The sequence below is a fragment of the Cyanistes caeruleus genome, chromosome 4 (genome assembly GCF_971803275.1).
Source record: "Cyanistes caeruleus chromosome 4, bCyaCae1.hap1.1, whole genome shotgun sequence".
Lineage (NCBI taxonomy): Eukaryota > Metazoa > Chordata > Aves > Passeriformes > Paridae > Cyanistes > Cyanistes caeruleus.
The window spans coordinates 28,053,580-28,073,090 of record NC_141704.1 but is presented as its reverse complement, the minus strand read 5'-3'; the positions used below and the strand labels follow the sequence as shown (position 1 = coordinate 28,073,090).

Sequence of the window (19,511 nt, the reverse complement as noted above, 5' to 3'; positions counted from 1 at the left end):
AACACATCAGCCTTAAATTGAATTCCCTGCTATGAATATCAAAAAACAGGCCCTTCCTTCTCTGTGCTGTTCCAGCTTGCAGCAGTCACCAAGTACAAGACCACACTCCCCCCAGTCCTCCTCCATCTCTCCTCTCTCCCTTCCTAAAAGCAATTTTAAACTGCTTGACTGAATGCAGTATTTGAATGAGGATTTTAGATATGGGCTTAGGCTTTCTCTTTAGCTCACCGTGAGAGAACCGTGCAGAGGAAGGGGTCCATTGCAGTGAGCACAATGACTGTAATTAACTCCAGTATTCACCAGGTATAAAAACCTAAAATGAGCGTGGTAGTGCTAATATTTTTTTTTTTAAAAAAAAGTTTAAAACAAGGGGAAATTTACCAAAAAGATATACAGAGACTTGTATCTCCTTCCCCTTAGCCAGCTGTGGTGGAGTCACAGTGCCGACAATATGCAGTGTAGAGAAGGAAGCAGGGAAACAAGGCACAAAGGTTGCAGTGAGAAGATGAGTGAGGAGAAAAAGTTTGGCTTCCTCAGGTATCCCCCATTCCTCAGTCTTCTGCCAGCCCCAGGGATATGCTGAGCATTTCTGTGTTCATTGCACAAGTAAGAGCTTGGCCCTTGCTCTCCCTGGCATATAATCTCTTCTGTGAGCTGCTCAAACTCAATCTAAAAGCTGTCATTCCTGCTCCCTCTGCACTGATTAGCAGGCCTTTCAAGAGGCAGGCTGCTCTGGTGGTAAGAAATCTGTGTTTAATTTCCAAGAGACATTTGTCTTCATGCTAGCACTGCCAGCTTTTTTAGCTTGCGCCTTTTCCTGCCTGCTTACCTTGGAGACATTTAGCGAGGTGGCTGTGCTCCAGCTCAGCTGTGGTATTGCCAGGCTGACCAAAGCAGGCCCTGTCAGTCTCCCTTGTGCTGCTCTCATCACCCTGAACCTGCTCCAGGCTGCCTCTCTCCTCCTGCATCTGGGCACAACAAGGGCAGGAGAGCTGGGAATCAAGGGTGAGGCAGGGCAGCAGGATGGGCAGGGCAGTGAAGTGAGGAGAGCTGGACACATCCACTGGCAGTCACCAGGGTCAAAGGCAGCCTAATGGCTCTAGACACATCCATAGCAATGAGGCAGGTCTGAGGTCGAGCCAAGAAGTCAGACCACAGGTCAGGGTCAACAATGTCGCTCATGTGGGGTCCAAGGGCAAGTGTGAGAGCTTAAACACAGCTCCTGAGCTCCTGCTCGAGGCCCCAGGGAGGCTCCAGGCAGTCCAGTCAGCCAGGTTGGCCAGTGGTGCCATGTCAGGGCTGACCCTGCAGCTCAGCCCCAGGAGCAGGGCAGCCTTTGGGGTGATCAGAGAGGGCTCTCTGGCAGTCTGGAAGAGTCAAATAGACCTCCAGCCATCAGCACAAAAAAAAGTCCTTCCACTGCTACTTACTGGTAATTCTCTACTGGAAATATCCTCCTCAACAGACTTTACATCACATTTCTCACATCTGCATCATGATTCTATCTCAAATTTCTCTCTTGCTTGGCCAGTCTCACATGAACTTCCACCTCCTCTGTCACATCCCTGTCTAACAGCAGAAAATCCTGTTCTTAATCCTGAGGTAGGAGCCTTCGGACACTGACCTGAACTTTGCCCCTCTAGTCCTCCCTAACTTCCAGTTCTCTATGAGACTCTGATTCTTGTAATTTTTAAACTTTTGCTAATTGAACAACTGCTTCTCCTGCTAGGTATTTGCCCACCTGAGCTTAGTGCTTCTGGTCAGGAAGAGGAGTGATTCATTCTGTAAATATTGCTGAATTTGACAAATCTGTGATTCACTGTGACACCGAAGTCCTGCTTATGTTTCTCTCCATTCATTCCATGCCTTTCTTTTCTCTTGTTCACTCAACCTATCATTTTAAATAAGGAATAGTTATAATTGTTGGAGTCACTTTCAATTTAGAATATTGAATCTGGAATGGCATTTAGATTTTGATTTATGTAATTTGGGCTGTGTTTTTCAGTGTGTGTGCTGATTAGTGATAGTTCTCTCTTACATTATGGTGGGGACACTTTATTGGGTTGTGCTTTGTGTAATATTTTGGCCCGCCTGCAGAAGTGGAAAACCTTCTGTAGATCTGCAAAGCAATCACAAATGGGTATAAGAAAACAAGTTTCCCTTCCAAGAAAACAAGGTTGGTCCTAAAATTTCAGTTTCTGATGGCATGGATCATTACTATGGAAGATTTTAATCTGATGGGTTGGAAGTTTTAAATCCAATGGAATTCTTAAGGTCTGAACACTTGCTTCCGTGTTTCTGATCCTTTGAAAGCTTTGGGTGAGATTAAGTCTCATAATGACATTTTTTTTTCAGGTAAGGTGCCACTGTCCATCTGCTGGAACCTTCTGTTTAATGGGAGCTCACACAAGTAGTGGAAATACTTGGTTTCTTAGGATAAATGTTTGTGCAACCTGACAAAATTAATGTTATTGTATATCACATAAATTGTGAAAGATGTGTATTTGTGTGTGTGTCTAAAAGAGAGAGAAGTTGTATAAGTAAAACTAAAACCAGCAATACATCAACACTTTACCCCTGCCCTCAGAACTACCAACCCATAACATGTTCATTAGACTTCTCTAATAGAAGGCTTCATTTCAAGATGTTTGCACGTTAGTAGTTGGCAAGCTGGTCACAGTGGTGTCCGAAGTCCACTTTACTCTCTTTCCACAATCTTTGGAAGATAAAACAGTATTTTCCAAGACAGTGAAAAGGTGGTTTAGTGACTGGATAGGAAGAAGGGACTATGCTTTCTAGTCACTTGGTTGCATCGGTTTTCACATTGATAATTGAGCTTGCTCAAGCACACTTCCAAACAACCAGAGCTTTGTGGCAGAGTGTAACAAAAGCCTTAGTCCTTAATGTGCTGCCAGGCCCAGGCTATCTGTGTGCAAATGACCCTGTGGTGCTACCAGTGTCAGTAAGACCTGTGTCAACCTGTGATCTGAGGGCTGTTTGCACAAATTTGTCTGGCTACAGAGGGTATTTCTACACCCTCTCTTCTGTGTGCTTCTCTTTCAAAGTGTCTAAGAGGAATGTCCTTGTGTTAATGGTGAAGGCTCTCCTGTTCTTTGGAGCCCTGCCTTGTTCACTGCATGGAGAGCAGGCAGGGTCCCATGGGGGCACTGAGTGGTCCCCCAGGCACCTGCTGGTGTAGGGTAGTCCTGTTTTGCTTGCCTTTAGTTCTGCTGAATGGAAAGCTCTGGAGAAATTTGGCTTCCTACCCTTTTTAAGGTGAAACTTTACTGGAGCAGAGTGTCACCTGTTCTATGCAACATAGCTGTACATCAGACTGGCTGTGTAACTTGTGCTTTCTGCTGCTGCTGAACTCTTATTACATAATGAATTCATTAGTGGAGGGTAGGGATATGAATGATTAGTGAGAACCTGAGATCATTACCTGTGAGTAATTAGGACATCTTTTGCTTTCGGTGGCTGTATTTCTCTGTTGAGAGTTTGTGAAACTTACTGGTATTAGCCATCAAAATATTTATTGACTTGAACAGAAAGGGATACTGTCTGTGTATGCAGGTTCTCAAGGGAGCAGATGAAGGACGTGATGTGGTGGGATGTGACAGCTTCTTCATTGTTGATTTTCAGTACTGAGATGAAAGTGAAAACTGCTGCCTGGAAAGATGCTGAATGGGGGCTGATCAATAGTCCAGTTGGCCTGCAAAAACACCCCAAGATACAAATTCTCAGTTTGCTTGATGGCAGAACATCTATTTGTTACTTGCATATATGGCTTGCTTTTTTTTTTTTTTTTTCCCTCTCATGTATTACATTATTCTGCACCCAAATTAAAATGAACTTTAGTAGTCAGGGATACTCTTCAAAATAGGAAGTCAACTCCTTGATGTTTACTTCACAGACACCTTTAAAACTGAAAATAGTCTCTTAGCATATATAAGTAAAATTGAATGGGAGTGACTTTACTCTGGATTGGATCTTGAAAATCCTCTGTGTCCTGACAATCTCATGCTCATGTGTGAAGGAGAGTCCTGTGTTGCTGGAGATGGGTATCCCTGCTCATCCCTGCTGCAAATCACTGTTCCCCAGTGATTCTCCCCTGACGCCTTGACACATCTATACTCTGACATGCCTGATGCTGCTGCTTCTGTTTCTACAAAAACAAACAAAAAAGCCCTTGTTACTAAGCTACCAACCTCTGCAAGATAAACTTTAACCAAAGGTTGCAACCTGCTGCTTAGCAAAGCTCTGGTTTTGAAACTCCATCACCCCAACACTTTTTTCTAGCTCCCTCTGAATATTTCTCCCTGAAAATATCTCACTGCCTGTACAAGACTGTTCAACCCCCTGGCAAGGCATCAGGCTGCCTTTAGGGCTGTCTGCAGAGCAGGCAACATGGAGTGCTGATGGTGCACAGTGGTCACCTCCCTCCCTCCTGCCTCTCCTCTTGCTGCCTTTCACTCCCCTTGGAGGGGAGGCACAAAAGGAAACTCCACTTTTCAAGACTGTTCCGTTTGCATCGGGCCAAAATGTGATTTCAACTGAACAGTTGTGTGCAGACAGTGACAGCTCAATTGGTCCAAAGAGGGAGGTGGGAGGAGTGCTAAGGTTTTCTTTCACTTCTTGTAGCGTTAGACCATGTCAAATGAGACAGTTGAAACAACCCGGTTCGTTTGTCTTGTGGTCTGGTCTGGGGTGTGAAATATCAGGACAGCAGCAAAGTGTTTGCATCTCTCCACAGCTGGAGAACACCTCCCACACAGCTTCTGCCCCTTCCCTTGCTCAGTGGGGACCTGAAGAGCACCTTTCTCTAGACAACAGTTTCCCTGGGTGCCAGGTGTTTGGGCTTGGACTCTCTCTTGAGCATCTGAACAGATCAAAGGCATACTTAAAGAGCTTGCCTAAGCTCTCACCCTTACTTGGGATATAAAGTTGATTGAAGGAGGATGCTCAAGTTTCAGGTTATGCCTGATACTGCTTTTTGCACTTGATTCTTCCTTTTTATGTGTCATTTCCTGAATGCTATTACTTCATTATCATCTTGATTGAACTGCAAGTATAAACAAGTGCAGCTGGTGAACTTGAGAGCAGGGGAGGGAATCCACAATTTTGTCGTTATAAGAAGCATGGAATGCCTCCATATTTGCTTTCTCTCCTCATAAAACACAAACTATTCTCTTTTTGCTCAGTGTCTGCATTACAATTTCAGTTTTTATGTCCTTTTCCTAGAAAAGACATTCCTGGTTTGTAACCAAGACCTACTTTAGCATGGAGTAGATATTGTTTGGGTTTTTAAAATTACCATTACTAATTATTTTTGGAGGTTCTAGGAATAATCAGAGGCTGATAAAAGTCTCTAAGAGATCAGTCCTTACACTATTTAAGCTCTTCTCCAGAAAAGTTCTTCTGTCTATCACTACAATGAGAATCAATCTCACTTCTGCTCTAACTCCTGGAGATAGGAAAGAGAAGATGGAGCACAAACTTTTAAGAAAGCTCACAAGCCTACACCCTCTCCTACGTGGACTGTTGAATCTGAAGAGGAAATGTTTCATAATGATCATTTGAGGAGCATGTGTTTTCAGTAGGCCAGTCTGACTAAGACAGACGATGCTGGTAAAACTTCAAGTGTAATAAGAGAACAACATGACCAGATTTTCTCCACTGATCACGTTTACTTGCCTTAACTCATGCAAACCTCAAAGTGGATGTGTAAGGACCTACAGTCTAGAGGGAGCCAAACCCAGCTGGGTGTGAGGGAATGCAGGCCCAGACACTCAGCAGCTGTGTCAGAAGGTGCACAGTCTGACCTGTTCTGTGGAGGATAACGTGTGTGGACTCAGCAGCACTGCCCTGACTGTGGATAAGCTGCTCCCAAACCCATGGTAGTTGTTGTAGACTGTTGGGTACTGAAACAGGGGGGTATATCTGTTCAGGGCCCCATCAGCTGAGGAATCTCTGCATTATCCTCCAGTTTGTGATGTGGCATCATCTCCCATGTGACTTGGATCTTTCAAATCTAGTAAATATGCTATAGATTATGGTAAGGAATTTTCCAGTCATAAGCTACGTGCTCCTTATAATTAACCAGGTAAGCACTGAAGCTCCATAAGAGACAGCTGTGGTGGAAAAAAAAAAAAGAAAAAGGTAATAGTCTTGTATGTGAATGACTTATTAGTAAAAAGGGTTGGTTTGTGTAAAAAAAGCTGTAAATCATATCAATTCTTGCCTGTTCAGATCTTTTCTTCTGTGTCTCTATGTCCTCTCCAGAAGTTGATAAAGCCATTTAGATTGTGCAATACCTGTAAATATCTGATGTATCATCTCACTGAGAAAAATAATGAATATTAGTATCTCTGTAGAAAGACTGTAATGTATTTTAGCTCAGTATGATGCAAAGCCATAGACAGATGTAAAATCCCACCTTTCTTTCAGAATTTTTGTATATTCATAAAATTTTGGAATTTTCAAAGTTCTTAGTTTTCTACTACTACTACTACTACTACTACTACTACTACTACTACTACTACTACTACTACTACTACTACTACTGTTGTATTATGTATTGAGAAATGACTAATTGGTGAAGAAGGTGGTGTGGAGCCAAGAAAAGCTAAACTATTGTGCTTTTGTGTTCAGTGAAGGGAAAGAGCAATAGGTTTTGAGGGTTTCCTTCAACTTGAAAAATGAAAGCAGAGCTTAACTAGGCATTGTAAAAGCCACACTCTGAGACACTGGAGCTCTGCCCAGAGGGGACTGTCTAATTTTCTGAAAACTAATATTGTGAGTGTCCTTGCAGGAGGATGCTGATGAGATGGGTACTTGAACCCCTAGAAAGTTTTGACGGCCTTGAAAGAAGTTGCCTCTTTATTAACTTACAGTGTAAGTAATGCCAACAGATCCATTCCTGGGAAAGTGTGAGAAGGGTGGCAAAAATTTCCAGTATTCACACTGTCATTGTTTGTCGTGATATTTGGTTGGTCAACATTCCTCTTTCATAAAGGAAAGCAATCTCACCAGCAGCACTGGCACAAGTGTGAGGTATTTTTTAATTAAACAATTCTATGGATAACCCAGTAATAAATTAAATAACACATTCCTTTTCCATCACTTTTTGGAAACAAGAGTAGTGTTTAAGGTCTGGAAGGCCTGGAGAGAAATCAGAGCTCTGAAGGAAGGGGAAGGTCAGAGGTCAGCAGTGGAAATGGGGTGTATGCCTTCATTTTCAGATGAGTAACCTTGGCCAGGAAGTTGGGATAGAACAAGAAGATAACACTTAAGTGTACAGTCTACTCATGCTACTCAATGTAATGTCTTTGCATAGTTTTTTTTCTTGTTTCAATTGTTAGCTTCATTTTGAAAAGTGACAGAGGATTTGGGATCTATCCCATTTTCATCAGCCAACTTGGCATGATGTAGAGGAGTCTAAATATAGCTGTAGTAGATGTTGCTCATTAGGCAACTGAAACCTCTACACAAGATAAATATATGTCAAATACTCTGTGGATTTAATTTCAGATCAAGCTTGTTGCCCTGTATAGAAACTCCACTTCTGTGGTAGTTGCTTTTATTTACTGCCTACAACACAACAGTATTTGATTTTATCTTAATGTGCTCAAGTAATAGTAAATTTTCCAAGTGTCATAGTGGTGCTTGAAAGTTTTCCATGTCCAGCATTAAAACATTTCTTTGGCTCTTCAAATGATGCTGGTTTGTAGCTGAAGCACATCAGTGGAGCTGTGCCAGCTTCCTCCAGCTGAGACTTTGGCCCTTCAGTGCTGGCCTTTTAGCAGTTCTCTTATCACGATCCTGTTTGAACCATCCAGACATACAGCACAAACTCTGTTAATGCAGAAAACCGGTACTGGGAAATGCAGAAAGAGAAGTATAAAAACCTCCGTGATTTAATCCAAACCTTACAAAGGCGTTGTTTCTTTGGGCACTTTCTTTGAAAAGACTACCATTTCAAACAAAACAGAAGGAAATTAGTAGGAAGTGATTATGGAGACAGGAAATCTGAAAGCCATGAAACTGTAAATAAAGTGTTATTTGTACTACTGTACTTGGTGCCCTGCTTTGCATTCCCAGCACGAAATGTTAGACAAGGCTTTAGCACTAGAGTGGGGACCAAGTTATTTGGATGTTTAAAACAAAAAACCAACAAAAGAAGTAAAAAGGGTCCAACCACATATTTCATATGATTAAAAGTAGAAAGTATTTTTGAAAATTATTTGTATAGAATTCTTCTGGACAGATTTTTATCTGAAACTTGAAGCCCCACATCCAGTCTCCATCACATTTTGTTCCTCTCAGCAAAGGATGTGATTTGTTTAGACATCAAACACGTATCTAGTGGCTCAATGTTAGTATTCTGAAGCATCAGCTCTGAGGCAGGCGCCAGTGCTAACATCATTACACAACTCCTGTGGCACTATGATAATCCAGTTCAGCACTGCCTGCATTTATTGTTTATTTTTATCAGACCTATAAAGCTCATCTTTTCCATCTGTCAGCATTATCTTACATGATCCCTTAATTCAGCTAAGAGGGATGCATTACACTATGCACTTACATATCCGTTAATGAACCACCTTAACCTATAGTAGCAACAATGAGTGAATGAACACAGATTTTAATTGTTTCCATTATGATGTGTTTTCTTTGGCAGTGGTCACTGTCATATGAAAAGTTAACCAGAAAAGTCACCCCTGGATCTTTAGTTGTTTGTAAATGTGCATTCATAAAATACTCCTTTCCTCTCCCTTCCTCAGCTTCCATTGCATTTTCTGATGCAGTTAAAAATTATTTGCTCAAAGGGGTAATAAAACAAAGCCCCTGAGCAAGAGAACACGTACAACTCCAGCATGATCTGAGGAAATGCTCTGAAGCACATGAACTTTACAGGAGTGAAGACCATGTGTTTTCATGTTGTGAGAAGATTCCAAGTCCTGTGGACAGGGTCTAGTCCCTGAAAGGCAGAGGGTTGACAGAACCAAAACCTAGAATCTGCTTGTTGCTTCCCATTTCTCTTCGAGCAGAAATAATTTCCCAAAACTGTCATAAGACTTCTGATTCTCAGTGGTTTTTCATGTCAGGAGAGTCTGGGGGTAAAATTTGTACCTTGATGTAGAAGGGAGATCCAGTTGGAGATTCATTTGATCCATTTGGAGAAAACTTCAAGGAGTCTGGTGGTGAGACTTTTCAGTGTGCTTAGCCTGGCACATCCCCCTATGACAAGGAAATGGAGAACACACCAGCATTGTGGTTATTGCTGGTAGAGTAAGCTCTGCAAGCTTTTAGCCAGGACAGTAAGGAAAAAGACAGAACTGGACAGAGCAGACTAAAAGGCAACCCATGTTAGGAGAGTTTAAATGCAGCTGGGTGGCTCACCCAACCAGTATTACTGCTGGTACAATTTCAGTGGCTGCAGAGGCAGTTAAATGGATATTATGTCTCCTGAGAGCATTTTGCACTCATAATTAGTCTTTTTTAAAATGTGGACACAAAGCAGGACAAATACGAGGTGGCCAAGCCCTACTTGGAAGTCATCACCATTCTGATGCCTTAGAATCAGCAAAGACCTCCTTTGCAAAGGGAGAGGGGAAGGAAGGAAAGGAGTGGAATGAAAATATTACACTTACTTTTCTCTGGTACAGTAAGAGTGTGTTGTGTAACAGAGAGGCAAAAATATTTGTAGTAGTCTTCTTTACCGATTTAGAGGATGTTCTTAAATTGTCTTCAGTGTCTACTTGTGTATGGCAATGCCTAAACTATCACTGCAATTTTTCGTGGCCTCCTTCAGCTTTCCTGCCCTAAAGCATTTTTCCCCCCACCAATCTGGTGTCCTTGTCAACTTCTTTGGAGAAAGCATTAATATTTGGGGGGGATTGTTTTGCTGGCTGTGCTAATCGGGTTTGCTTCCATCAGGGCTTTTTATCCAGCCTTCTCCCCTTCCCCCTGCCTCCCTCCTTTCCAAGCAAGGCAGCAATCTGTTCTTTTTAAACCCTTCATCATCTTTGCTCTCTCCATCTCAGTTTCCCCAGATTTTAGAGATTGTTGACTATTATGTAACAGATGGCCTGACAGACCTCCGACTCTTTGCGGTGATGGCTAGCTTGGCGCAGAAAATAGCAGCACTGGAGTAAGCATTCAGCAGCATAGACGCTCATGAATTTTAACTCCTCAGTGACAAAGGAATTCAAGGGGGTAAGAGCCAATCTATCAGTAGCCAAAGTAATTAGAAGACTTAGATGGCTCTCTAGTGCAGAGTATCCTGTCTCTGCTATGGGCTGTTCATAGTAGATTAGGATAGTCTATGTCCCATTGATCTCTAAACCATAACTATGCTTCAAAACAATGGGACAGCTTAATCCAGAAATTGAGACATTCAAGCAAGCATCAGCGAGGGCTGTTCTTTTGGCTTGTAATGAAATGTACTTTGCAGCATCAAGCTGGTACAATGTATATTGAGCAGAGTTATACTTTGATTTTTATTTCTATTGCATTCCTGGTGAGCAGGGGAAATCACTTACACTAAATGACCAATATTCTGTCTCTAAACATTTAATACTTGAGGAGTTAGTTTTCCTGCCCTCTTTATATCTTCTGTTTTCTTTGTTCTTTGTCATTCTTGCTTGTGTATGTATATTGAAAGAGTCCTTGTAAGTGACCAGAGTTTTGGCACCCACATATAGCTTTTTGTCATTTCTAGGAAATTTCTGAATATATCATTCCCTTTCCCAGAAGTCTAGCTGCTTGCCTTTCAGAAACATTTCTGTGTCTGACCAGTCAATGGATGCTTTTTCTTAAAGTAGGGGAAATGGGGGGAAAAGACAGTCAGTTCAGAAGTGCAAAGAACATCTTTAAAGCAAATCAATCAGGTATTCAAACCAAAGCTGGTTCGTAGTATTTTTAAGACTAGACCAAATAAAAATAACTGGATTATATTACTTCAGAGGCACAAGAGCAAAAGTATTTTACAGAAGTAAGATGAGGTCAAATGAGCCTCCATGGAATTGAAAATAAAGTTAGTCTGCTGTGACTATGCTGTATCTCTATGTCACTGTGCATAATCTGGCAGTGTATGGCTGAGGTAGGTGCTGTGTGTCTCCCACAATAAGGAGTTACCACCTCCACTGGGGCATGCCCAGAGGTACTGTGTCCTCATACCCATGCTCACAGCAGGGACTCCAGGACCTCTTTTACCCAGAAATGTTTGAATTATCTTGAATAACCTTAATTTGCAGTAGCAACCTTACCATTTTCAGCAGAGGGGAAAATCCAGGAGTGGTAAGCCAACAAGTATCTCCCCTTTCCTCTCTTAGATGTGCTCTGAAACCTCTATAGATAAGGAATGGGCTTTTCTTACATGCTCCTGTAGTTTAGACAAGAATACTTGTCCCATTAGAAGTCACTAGTGGAAAAGTTTAATTCCAGCCTACAAAGACTGCAAAGAGTAGTTATGTTATATACCATGCAGCAAAATGTGTGCTCAGCCACAGTTTGCATTGGATCCTAATCCAAAGCTAGTCCACAGCCCCAAACACTGGTAAATGGTATAGACAATCCTGTAGGAACAAAATGCTCTTTGAAGGGCTTGATTACCCCTTGTCCACTGCCCCTAGCTGTATGCAGATGCACACACACAGGCACATCCCCCTTCCCTCAGCACATCTCCAGCCTTGAGTAAGTGCTGTCATATGGGGAGGCCCAAAAGACCTGCCACTGCACCTTTGGGACACAAAAAAACACCCCTCCCCATGCCAAATCTCTGTGCAAGTGCTGAGTTTCCCAAGGATGGTGTATCAGGGAGAGGAGGCACAGAGAGGTCAGCCAGAGGCTCCAAGCTCAGCAAGAGGTAACCATCTGCCTAAATTATTTGAGCTCTAGTAATGTCATTTAGCAGCAGTAAGTATTTTAACTAGAGTGACACTGTCCTAAATGGCCATTTTAATAAGGTTTAGGGATTCTGGACACAGAGCTTTCCTGCTTTTGCAGGCCATCATAACTAGTTAGTTGTGCATAAGGTCAAACAACAGTATCTGGTCAGCAAAGTCTCTATTTTACAAAGCAGCTTAGTATGGGATGAGAAAATGATATCATTGTTATAAAAATGGCTTCTCCATCTCCACCTATTGTTTATCCAAGTGGCACAGCTAAGAAATAACTCCCCCAAAAGGAATACAAATACCCAGTCTTGGGCAAAAAGAAACCTTGGTTAGCATTCCAGCTGGTTGGAGATACCAAGCAGTGACACGATCCCCAGTGTTGCAAGCACAGGAGAACCTGGCTCTAGCAAGAGCATTGGTGCCTCATGTCCATGGCTGAGGTCCCTCCTTCAGCAGTAGGAGCAAGGATGGCTGTGATTTGGGGGGCCAGAATCCAGGAGCTCAGGAGCTCTGCACCCACCATGGGGCAGATGCTGAGCTTTCCTCTGGTGAGGTCTCTTAAATATAAAGTTGAGAGTAGTAGTACTTTGTCCTTCAGAAAGGCTGGGAGCTGCTAGGTGTTTGAGAGGAAAAGCCATAAAATTTAACAGAGATAAACTTATGAGTAAAACCAGCAGTGTTACTACCCTTAATGGGGTCCATTCTGCACCTCAGGTGAAATATTTGGCATCTTTGAATCATAACCAGAAGGAGCTGACTTCTGTTTCCAGCTTTTCTATGCAAATATTTTTCATGCAGTTTTGTACTTTTTTTGTTTATGGTGGTTTTTTTTCTTGTAATAATGCCTCCAAAAATCTTTCCATGTAATGTTTAGATAACCATACCTTGAACTTTAATAGTTTGGGGAACTTCTCTTTTTGCTAATACTGGGCAGCTCACTGAGAAACACAGTAAGATAGAACTCTCCTGCTGAAATCATATCAGACATTCCAGGATTTCTCTGACAGTACTCACGATATTCTGCTTTATTTTTGCTGGGCTGATGTTTACATAGCCATGTAATAGCAATAACAATAATAATTTTAAAAAAAACTTTTTTCATTATTTATTGTTGACTTTGTCTTGTTTAGACAAGTTTCTGAACTTTTAGTAAAGGAAACAGATAGAAATAGTAGGCATCTAAAATCAAGAAAAGACAAGTGCAGTGCAATTCATGGCTTCTTTGTGAGTCTAATGTTCCAGCCCCAAAATAAACATCTGCAAAAAAAAAAAGTCATTTCGATCAGGCATCACATGTGAAAACTACCTGGGTGCAAATAAATGTGGGGATCACGTTCTTATCAACTCTTTCTGTTAATAATAGCCTGGTCACTGGGGACAGTCTGTTAGTGTTGGCCCACTGGGTCACATAAACAAACCCGAGTCTCTCCCTCTCTTCCCCCGCTGTGACCTGGCCCATCTGCTTCTCTCTGGCCATATGGTACAGAACTATGCAGGACTGGAGACATTATAGTTTTATGCATCTCAATGCTCCTTGCTTTCATTGAAGTTTTGCTGACATGACATTCCTTTGAATATTCCTTGACAAAAGTGGGGTTTGTTTTGGTGTTGGTTTTCCTCTCAGAGTACAAATGAACACCGAGGTTTAAATCAACAGACAAGATTTGGAACAGATACATCAGGTTGGTAGGAAGGCTGGCTACATATTTCCTCCCAGCTTTCCTTAAATGAAATGTTATTTTTCCTGATCTTAACAACTAAACCAGAGTCCAGCATATGCAAAAGAGCACGGTTTGTTTGTTTTTGTCATAAATAAGCTCAGTCTCACAGACTGCCTGAGTGCCATGGAGGAAGCACAGCCTGACCTGAAAGCTGTAAGACTGCTTTAGAAAAACTGAAGAAATTAAACCCACTGGGATGAACTGTGCGAAGAGCAGACATCCCTCTCCTTCTTCAGCTGAGGCAAGGGGGTTTCTGGGATGCTGCAGTTCTCTGCCTTGCTGTTTCTGAGGTCTCAACCCCAACTACTGCTCATGGGGCCTCATGTCAGCCATGCTCTGGCAGTGCTGGCCCTCAGAGATCTTCATCTGGCCAGCACAGTGTGGCCCCAGAGCCTCCCTGAAGGAGCCATCCCATTTTCCAGTCAGTCCTTGACTATGGAGAACACACAGGTATATCCCCCACTGAAAGCATGTTGCAAATGCCCAATTAAGCCTAATGAGAGCTCAGCCCAGGCATCAAAGGAGGGAGAGACAATAGCAAATGCACAATACTCCTCCTCAATGATCCCTTTACCAAGAGGAGGATGTAATTATTGTGTGGGTTTTAACATAATAAAGCCTATATGTTCATCCTGCACTCAGCACCCTGGGGCCCCTCTCTGCTGGGACCTCTGGACACTGCAGCCACCAATGCATGACAGAGGCCTGAACTAGAAAAGTAAAATGGGGATTATTGTACAAATATTACTACAACAAGCTGATTTACAAATTCTATGAGGTAAGTGCTCAATTGCACAGTTGTCTCTCAGTTTCTGTAAAACTTTAAATAGAAAAAAACCCCAAACAGTCAAATCCATATGTATGTCACTATGTCCCCTTGTGTTTCTCACAGTGTCCCCCCTCATGTTTTCATCTGCTTTGTGTAAAGTCCCACAGAATATGTCATGTAAAGCTCCAAAGAATTATGAAATCAGTGAGTGTCTTCAGAAGAATACAAGTTTTTAGGCTCTGATTTCATTTTTTCAGGATATAAAAAGATCAATCCTGTTATTTTACAGTTCTACAGAGGTGTCTAAAATTCATTCATTAAAAAAAAAATGACATTATGACGGGCTCTACAAATCTAGAGATTTACTGTCTGAGGCTATGTTTACTGCCTGGAAGTCAGAAATTAAAGAACAGATTTTCTTGGGACTTCTGAAAGTTCAGATGTGATTGAGAGTCTCAGTGCTGGAATTTGATGTAGATAGGCTGCCTTTCCTGCCAGACAAAGAGCCCGACCACCTGCTGCCTCTGTAAAATAGACGCCCAACCTCATGATGTCAGAGTGAGTTTTGCCATGTCCTGGCCCAGAATTTAATGGATCAAAATTTGCAAGTCCATCACCCTCTGCTGCTGAGTGTGTATGTGCTGGAAGGATGCTAGCAGCACTGTGGAGGGAGAAAGAGGAAATAAAGAGGGAGGAAGGGAGGCATCCTCATCCTCTTCTCCACTTGCCCTGTTGATCAGTGAAGCAAGACTCCTACTACTTGAAAAATAATACTATTCTTTGCATTAATGCCTTTCTAATTCCTCTTTAGCTGGGAAAATTTTACACTTAGAAATCGAGGTTTAGAACCTACCAAGCAGAATGTCATTTCACAAGTTGTTTTGCACCTCAGTGATTGTAGAGCAATGCTTGCTCCCCTGCTGCTAAAGGGAGAACCATACTCCTCCCACAATCCCAGGCGTGACTCCTTTTCCTTTGGAGAAGCTAATACTCTGGATTGAGATTGTGTGTTCTGGGGAAAGTTTTCACAGCCTGATTTGCAAAGGGAAGAACAACACCCAACACCCCCCTCCCCCCCCACTCCCCCCCCAAAATTTCCCATGACAAAAATTAAAAGCAGGTAAGAATGTGACACATTTCATGGGTGATATGATAGCATTTACTATGACATTGTCATTTCCTTAAAACAGGTTGCTCCTTTCAATAGAGGTGAGGAGTGAAGAGATGAAAGAAAAAAATTGTTTACTTGGTAATTGCATTCAGTGCTGCCTCAGAAATCCTCTGGACCAGGGACTTCTTGTATTAGGGGCTATATGGAGGTGTTTTAAGATTCATAGAATGTACTGAAGTTATATTGTATGCATCATATCAGAGAATTCCTTAAGAAATATGAACAGTTGCTTAAGTGAGTCGCTCAAAAATCTGCAACAATCTCCTCATAGCCATGATCTACTTGCCTCTCTACAACATCTTTGTTAAAATGTACAAATAGAGTTGTAAAAAGTTTCAGAATAATGTGCTACTAAGAGTTTATGTAATCTTATGTTTCAACCATGAAACTTATTCTTAGTTTGCAGTAGGACGTGTACATGAGTTCCTACATAAGCTATTGTGGAACTTAAGTGGCTATTGCAGTATACTTTTCACAGTTTAAGACGACATTCTAACAAAACCCACAATGCCAAATGAAAGTACAAATTCCAAATAGTGATCTTCATTATTCTAATCACGAATGCACATTGCTTGTCTCACCACTTCACTCCCTGATGGGAGAACTTTCACAAGTGCCCAGGGCCTGTGAGCCTTTAGGAGCCATACTGTGTATTTTTGAACCGGTTTATACTATGCTGTGTCCTATACTGTGTATAGTCCATAATAATCTTCAGTGAACAGGATTCCTTATAGGAAATCAGACTCATTTCCTGATGCAAGGAGGGACCATATGCATTGTTTCACTGAATGATGCAGCCAGCCCAGGAGCTGCTGATTAGGATATAATGTGCTCTTGGGGAAGAGCTCTTCCCAAACCCATGGAAGGGGATGATGCCCTCAAGCCAGAGTTCGTCTCACTCTGACTTTTTGCTTCTAATGCTCAACAGTTTGATTCTATGTTCTCTTCCCAGTTATTGAGCGACCAATTGAACAAACCAGGGGTTTGAGCAAGGTAGGAGTGAAGTTGGATTAATAGATCACGTTAAGTACTGGGAAAAGAGGCTGATGAAGGAGCGTGGAAAATGGATGAGTGGTGGCTTCCTTATGGATGCATTTACAAACATGTAATCAGAAAGTGATTCTTTTTAAAGTTCTCTTTTCCATTTTCTAATGTGATTTTTTTCTGCACAAAATCTATTCTTAACACAGGTTTATTTTTATCTTTACATATAAAAATCTCTAATACTGCCTCAATACACAGTCAGGATTTTATTATGGTTTGTGAATATAGGAATGAAACCAAAATCAACTTGACACCCATCATTTACCGTACAAAGACCAAGATGGGGTCCGAGCTTGAACTTGTGCAAAGCTGAGTAATGCTAGACTGTTATCTTGTCATTAAGAATTGCTTTGAGTCCCTATCTGCTCAGCAACTCTAATTAATGATCATTTAACTGTACTGTCAGCCCCGTTTAAATCTGAGTGTTGCCAGTTGCTTCCTTCATGCGGGCAGCCAATAGGTGCCGGGGGAGTCGTTCATGCATAGCATTGTCCCAGTGGCGCTGGGCCTATAGCATCCCAGTTTAATAGGGCATTCAGGGCTCATTAGCGAGGAAACACATCAGGAGTGACCGCTCCACTGCCACACGTTGCAACTAATAGCCTCGCCGAACAGAATCGTTTCTGTTTCTGCTCACTTGTTTTTGAATCCTTTCAATGTCAACAAGTGGTCATGTCGGCAGGAGCCCGCCATTCTCCCCAACAGTTTTATCCGTTGCTCTCCTGAGCCAGACTTGTGTCCTCCTCCATTGTTCCAGCCACAATGGAGCCTGAGCAATCACAAAGGCTTCACAGCCATTCATCATCAGCTCACGAATTCTGGGGTTGAGATTACCCGCCAAACTTTTGGGCCATCGTTTTGGCATAATGTGTGAATGCCCATGAAATACAAATAGTTTCTGAAGTTTACACTTTTGTTGCAAATGCATAGGATGACGGTGGTGGGGGGGCTGTGGTGAGGGGACTGGATGGAGGGAAAGAAGAGGAAATAAAATCCAGTGTTGCTCTGGCTAAAAATAGACAAGATCCTGCAGAGGCAAGATAAGAGACAATGAGGTTTCTGCTGGAATGAGAGGTGTAGAAAGGAGCACCAAGGGAAATGGACGTGTGTCCAAAAAACAGTATAATCACGCTTTTGGCTCACGGATTTGGAATCCATCCCTTGGCTTTGGCAAGTAGGCACGGGCAGCTCGTGTGTTGCTGGGATCCAGGAAGTATAGGGAAAGGGTGCCCCATGGTGAGTTCCCCTCCTTCCATTCATGAGAATAAACAGAATTTTTCCTGGTTACTGGAAACATGACTGGCAAAACATTCCCTGGAAGCACACACCTGCTGTATGTTATTTGTATTAGGTTAGCATTTAGACCTTGTTGTGCTTAATGGAGTATGAATGGATGTTTCATACCTGGAAACACGAGATTTGAAGATGTAGTGGCTTTACCAGGGTCATACTGTTAAAGTCAGAGATGAGAATCAAAACTAAAGCATGCACGTGTGTGTGTGCGTTTGTCAGTTTATTTGATGTATTTCTTCTATGGTGTCGTGTTCCTCCTTACATCTCCAGTGGCCGGGCTGCATCCCACCTGCTTGACTGCTGGCAGATCAGACATTCATTTATTGTGTGCTGACTACTGCCCAGACACACTGCATGCACCCCAAGCATCCTCCAAATGATCCACTTGGGATGATGCAGAAAGGGTGCACTGTGGCCACAGTGTTTAACTGTGCCATCACATGTTGGCTGGACGCATGGCACAGAACTTGCTGCACCCTTCTACCTCTTCCTTACCATGTGCTCTCACATTGTGTTGATTTCTCCTGAGTCAGGATTAATGGCCAAATTCCAGTCAAAATAATTTGATTTGGAAATTTTTGGAAACATTTGAAAATCCCTGTGAGTATCATACAGTCTCTTCCCAGTCATTTTAACATCCCAGGAAGTTACAAGGAAGTTCAAAAGTGTTCATAATGAAAGTAAAGGTTTTTTGTTTTGGTTTTTTTTTGGTCTGCTTTGAAAAATTAAGTTTTTCATAAACCACAATGATAGCCAAAGATGCTTTTCAGGGGAAGCACTGAGAAATGGTCTCCTATTCCATTTTACACTGTATAACAACAAGAGTGTTATTTCTCTATATCCTTTTACCTGTTGCAATAATCAGAATGGGGGGAAAAAATTATAGCCTTTACCACTTTTTCCTAACAGGTGAGTAGCCACTTTATAGCCCTGATTATTATAAAAGTACCAAGAAGCATTGCATGTGTACAAGAAGCATTGCATGTGTATCAAACACATTTCCTGACAAAAGTTTTGAGTGTAGAGCTAAAGTGGTCTCCAACATCAAAGGTAATGGAAAACTCTATGAACATTTTTACACCACGTTTTATGTGATCATTGCCATTCAAAAACAGTCACAAACCACTGATTGTGTAAGTATTGTGTTTCCTGTTATCACATGAAGAGGTTCTGCAATTACTGCCTTTGGAAAGTGGGCTGTATATGAGATTCATAGTTAGCTATTGGAGAGTTACACCCAACCGATGCTGCGGCAGGGCAGGTGACTCTTCTTGCCTTGCTGCATTTTGTACCTTACTGATGGGCACAGGGATCACTGATCATCATGTCTTGCAGACAAGATAAGCAGAAGAACATCACAACGAGGAATCTCAGCAGGTCCAGGTGTAGCCTAAGTGCATTCCAGACATCAGAACTTTAATGGGTATATCCATGTCAGCACAGTATCTTTGGAGCTCCTTAGAAATACTAGAACAGGGACCCCACCTGTCCACGGGGTTGGGCAGCAGCTTTGCAGAATTCATGTGTAGATGTGTGTAGTGGGGCAACGGAGTAAAACCCTGACTGTGGTAAATCAGAGGGGGTTTTGGCCTCAGTGTGTTTTCAGGTACTTA

The 19,511-nt window shown here is 42.2% G+C and overlaps 1 protein-coding gene across 5 annotated transcripts in view; it reads left to right on the top strand.

The window, feature by feature from the left end:
- The window catches only part of LOC147653510 (uncharacterized), a 161,215-nt gene that overhangs the window by 113,839 nt on the left and 27,865 nt on the right, over positions 1 to 19,511 (top strand). Inside the window, exons 9-10 of one of the 5 annotated variants that reach the window (XM_086887140.1) lie at positions 1,730 to 1,784; positions 2,356 to 8,074. The exons of the other annotated variants lie outside the window; for them this stretch is intronic. Of the exons in view, the coding sequence (XP_086743266.1) occupies positions 1,730 to 1,784; positions 2,356 to 2,414 (114 nt within the window). The 3' untranslated portion in view covers positions 2,415 to 8,074. Of the gene's footprint in view, positions 1 to 1,729; positions 1,785 to 2,355; positions 8,075 to 19,511 lie in introns of those variants that run through there. 5 annotated transcript variants of the gene reach the window in all.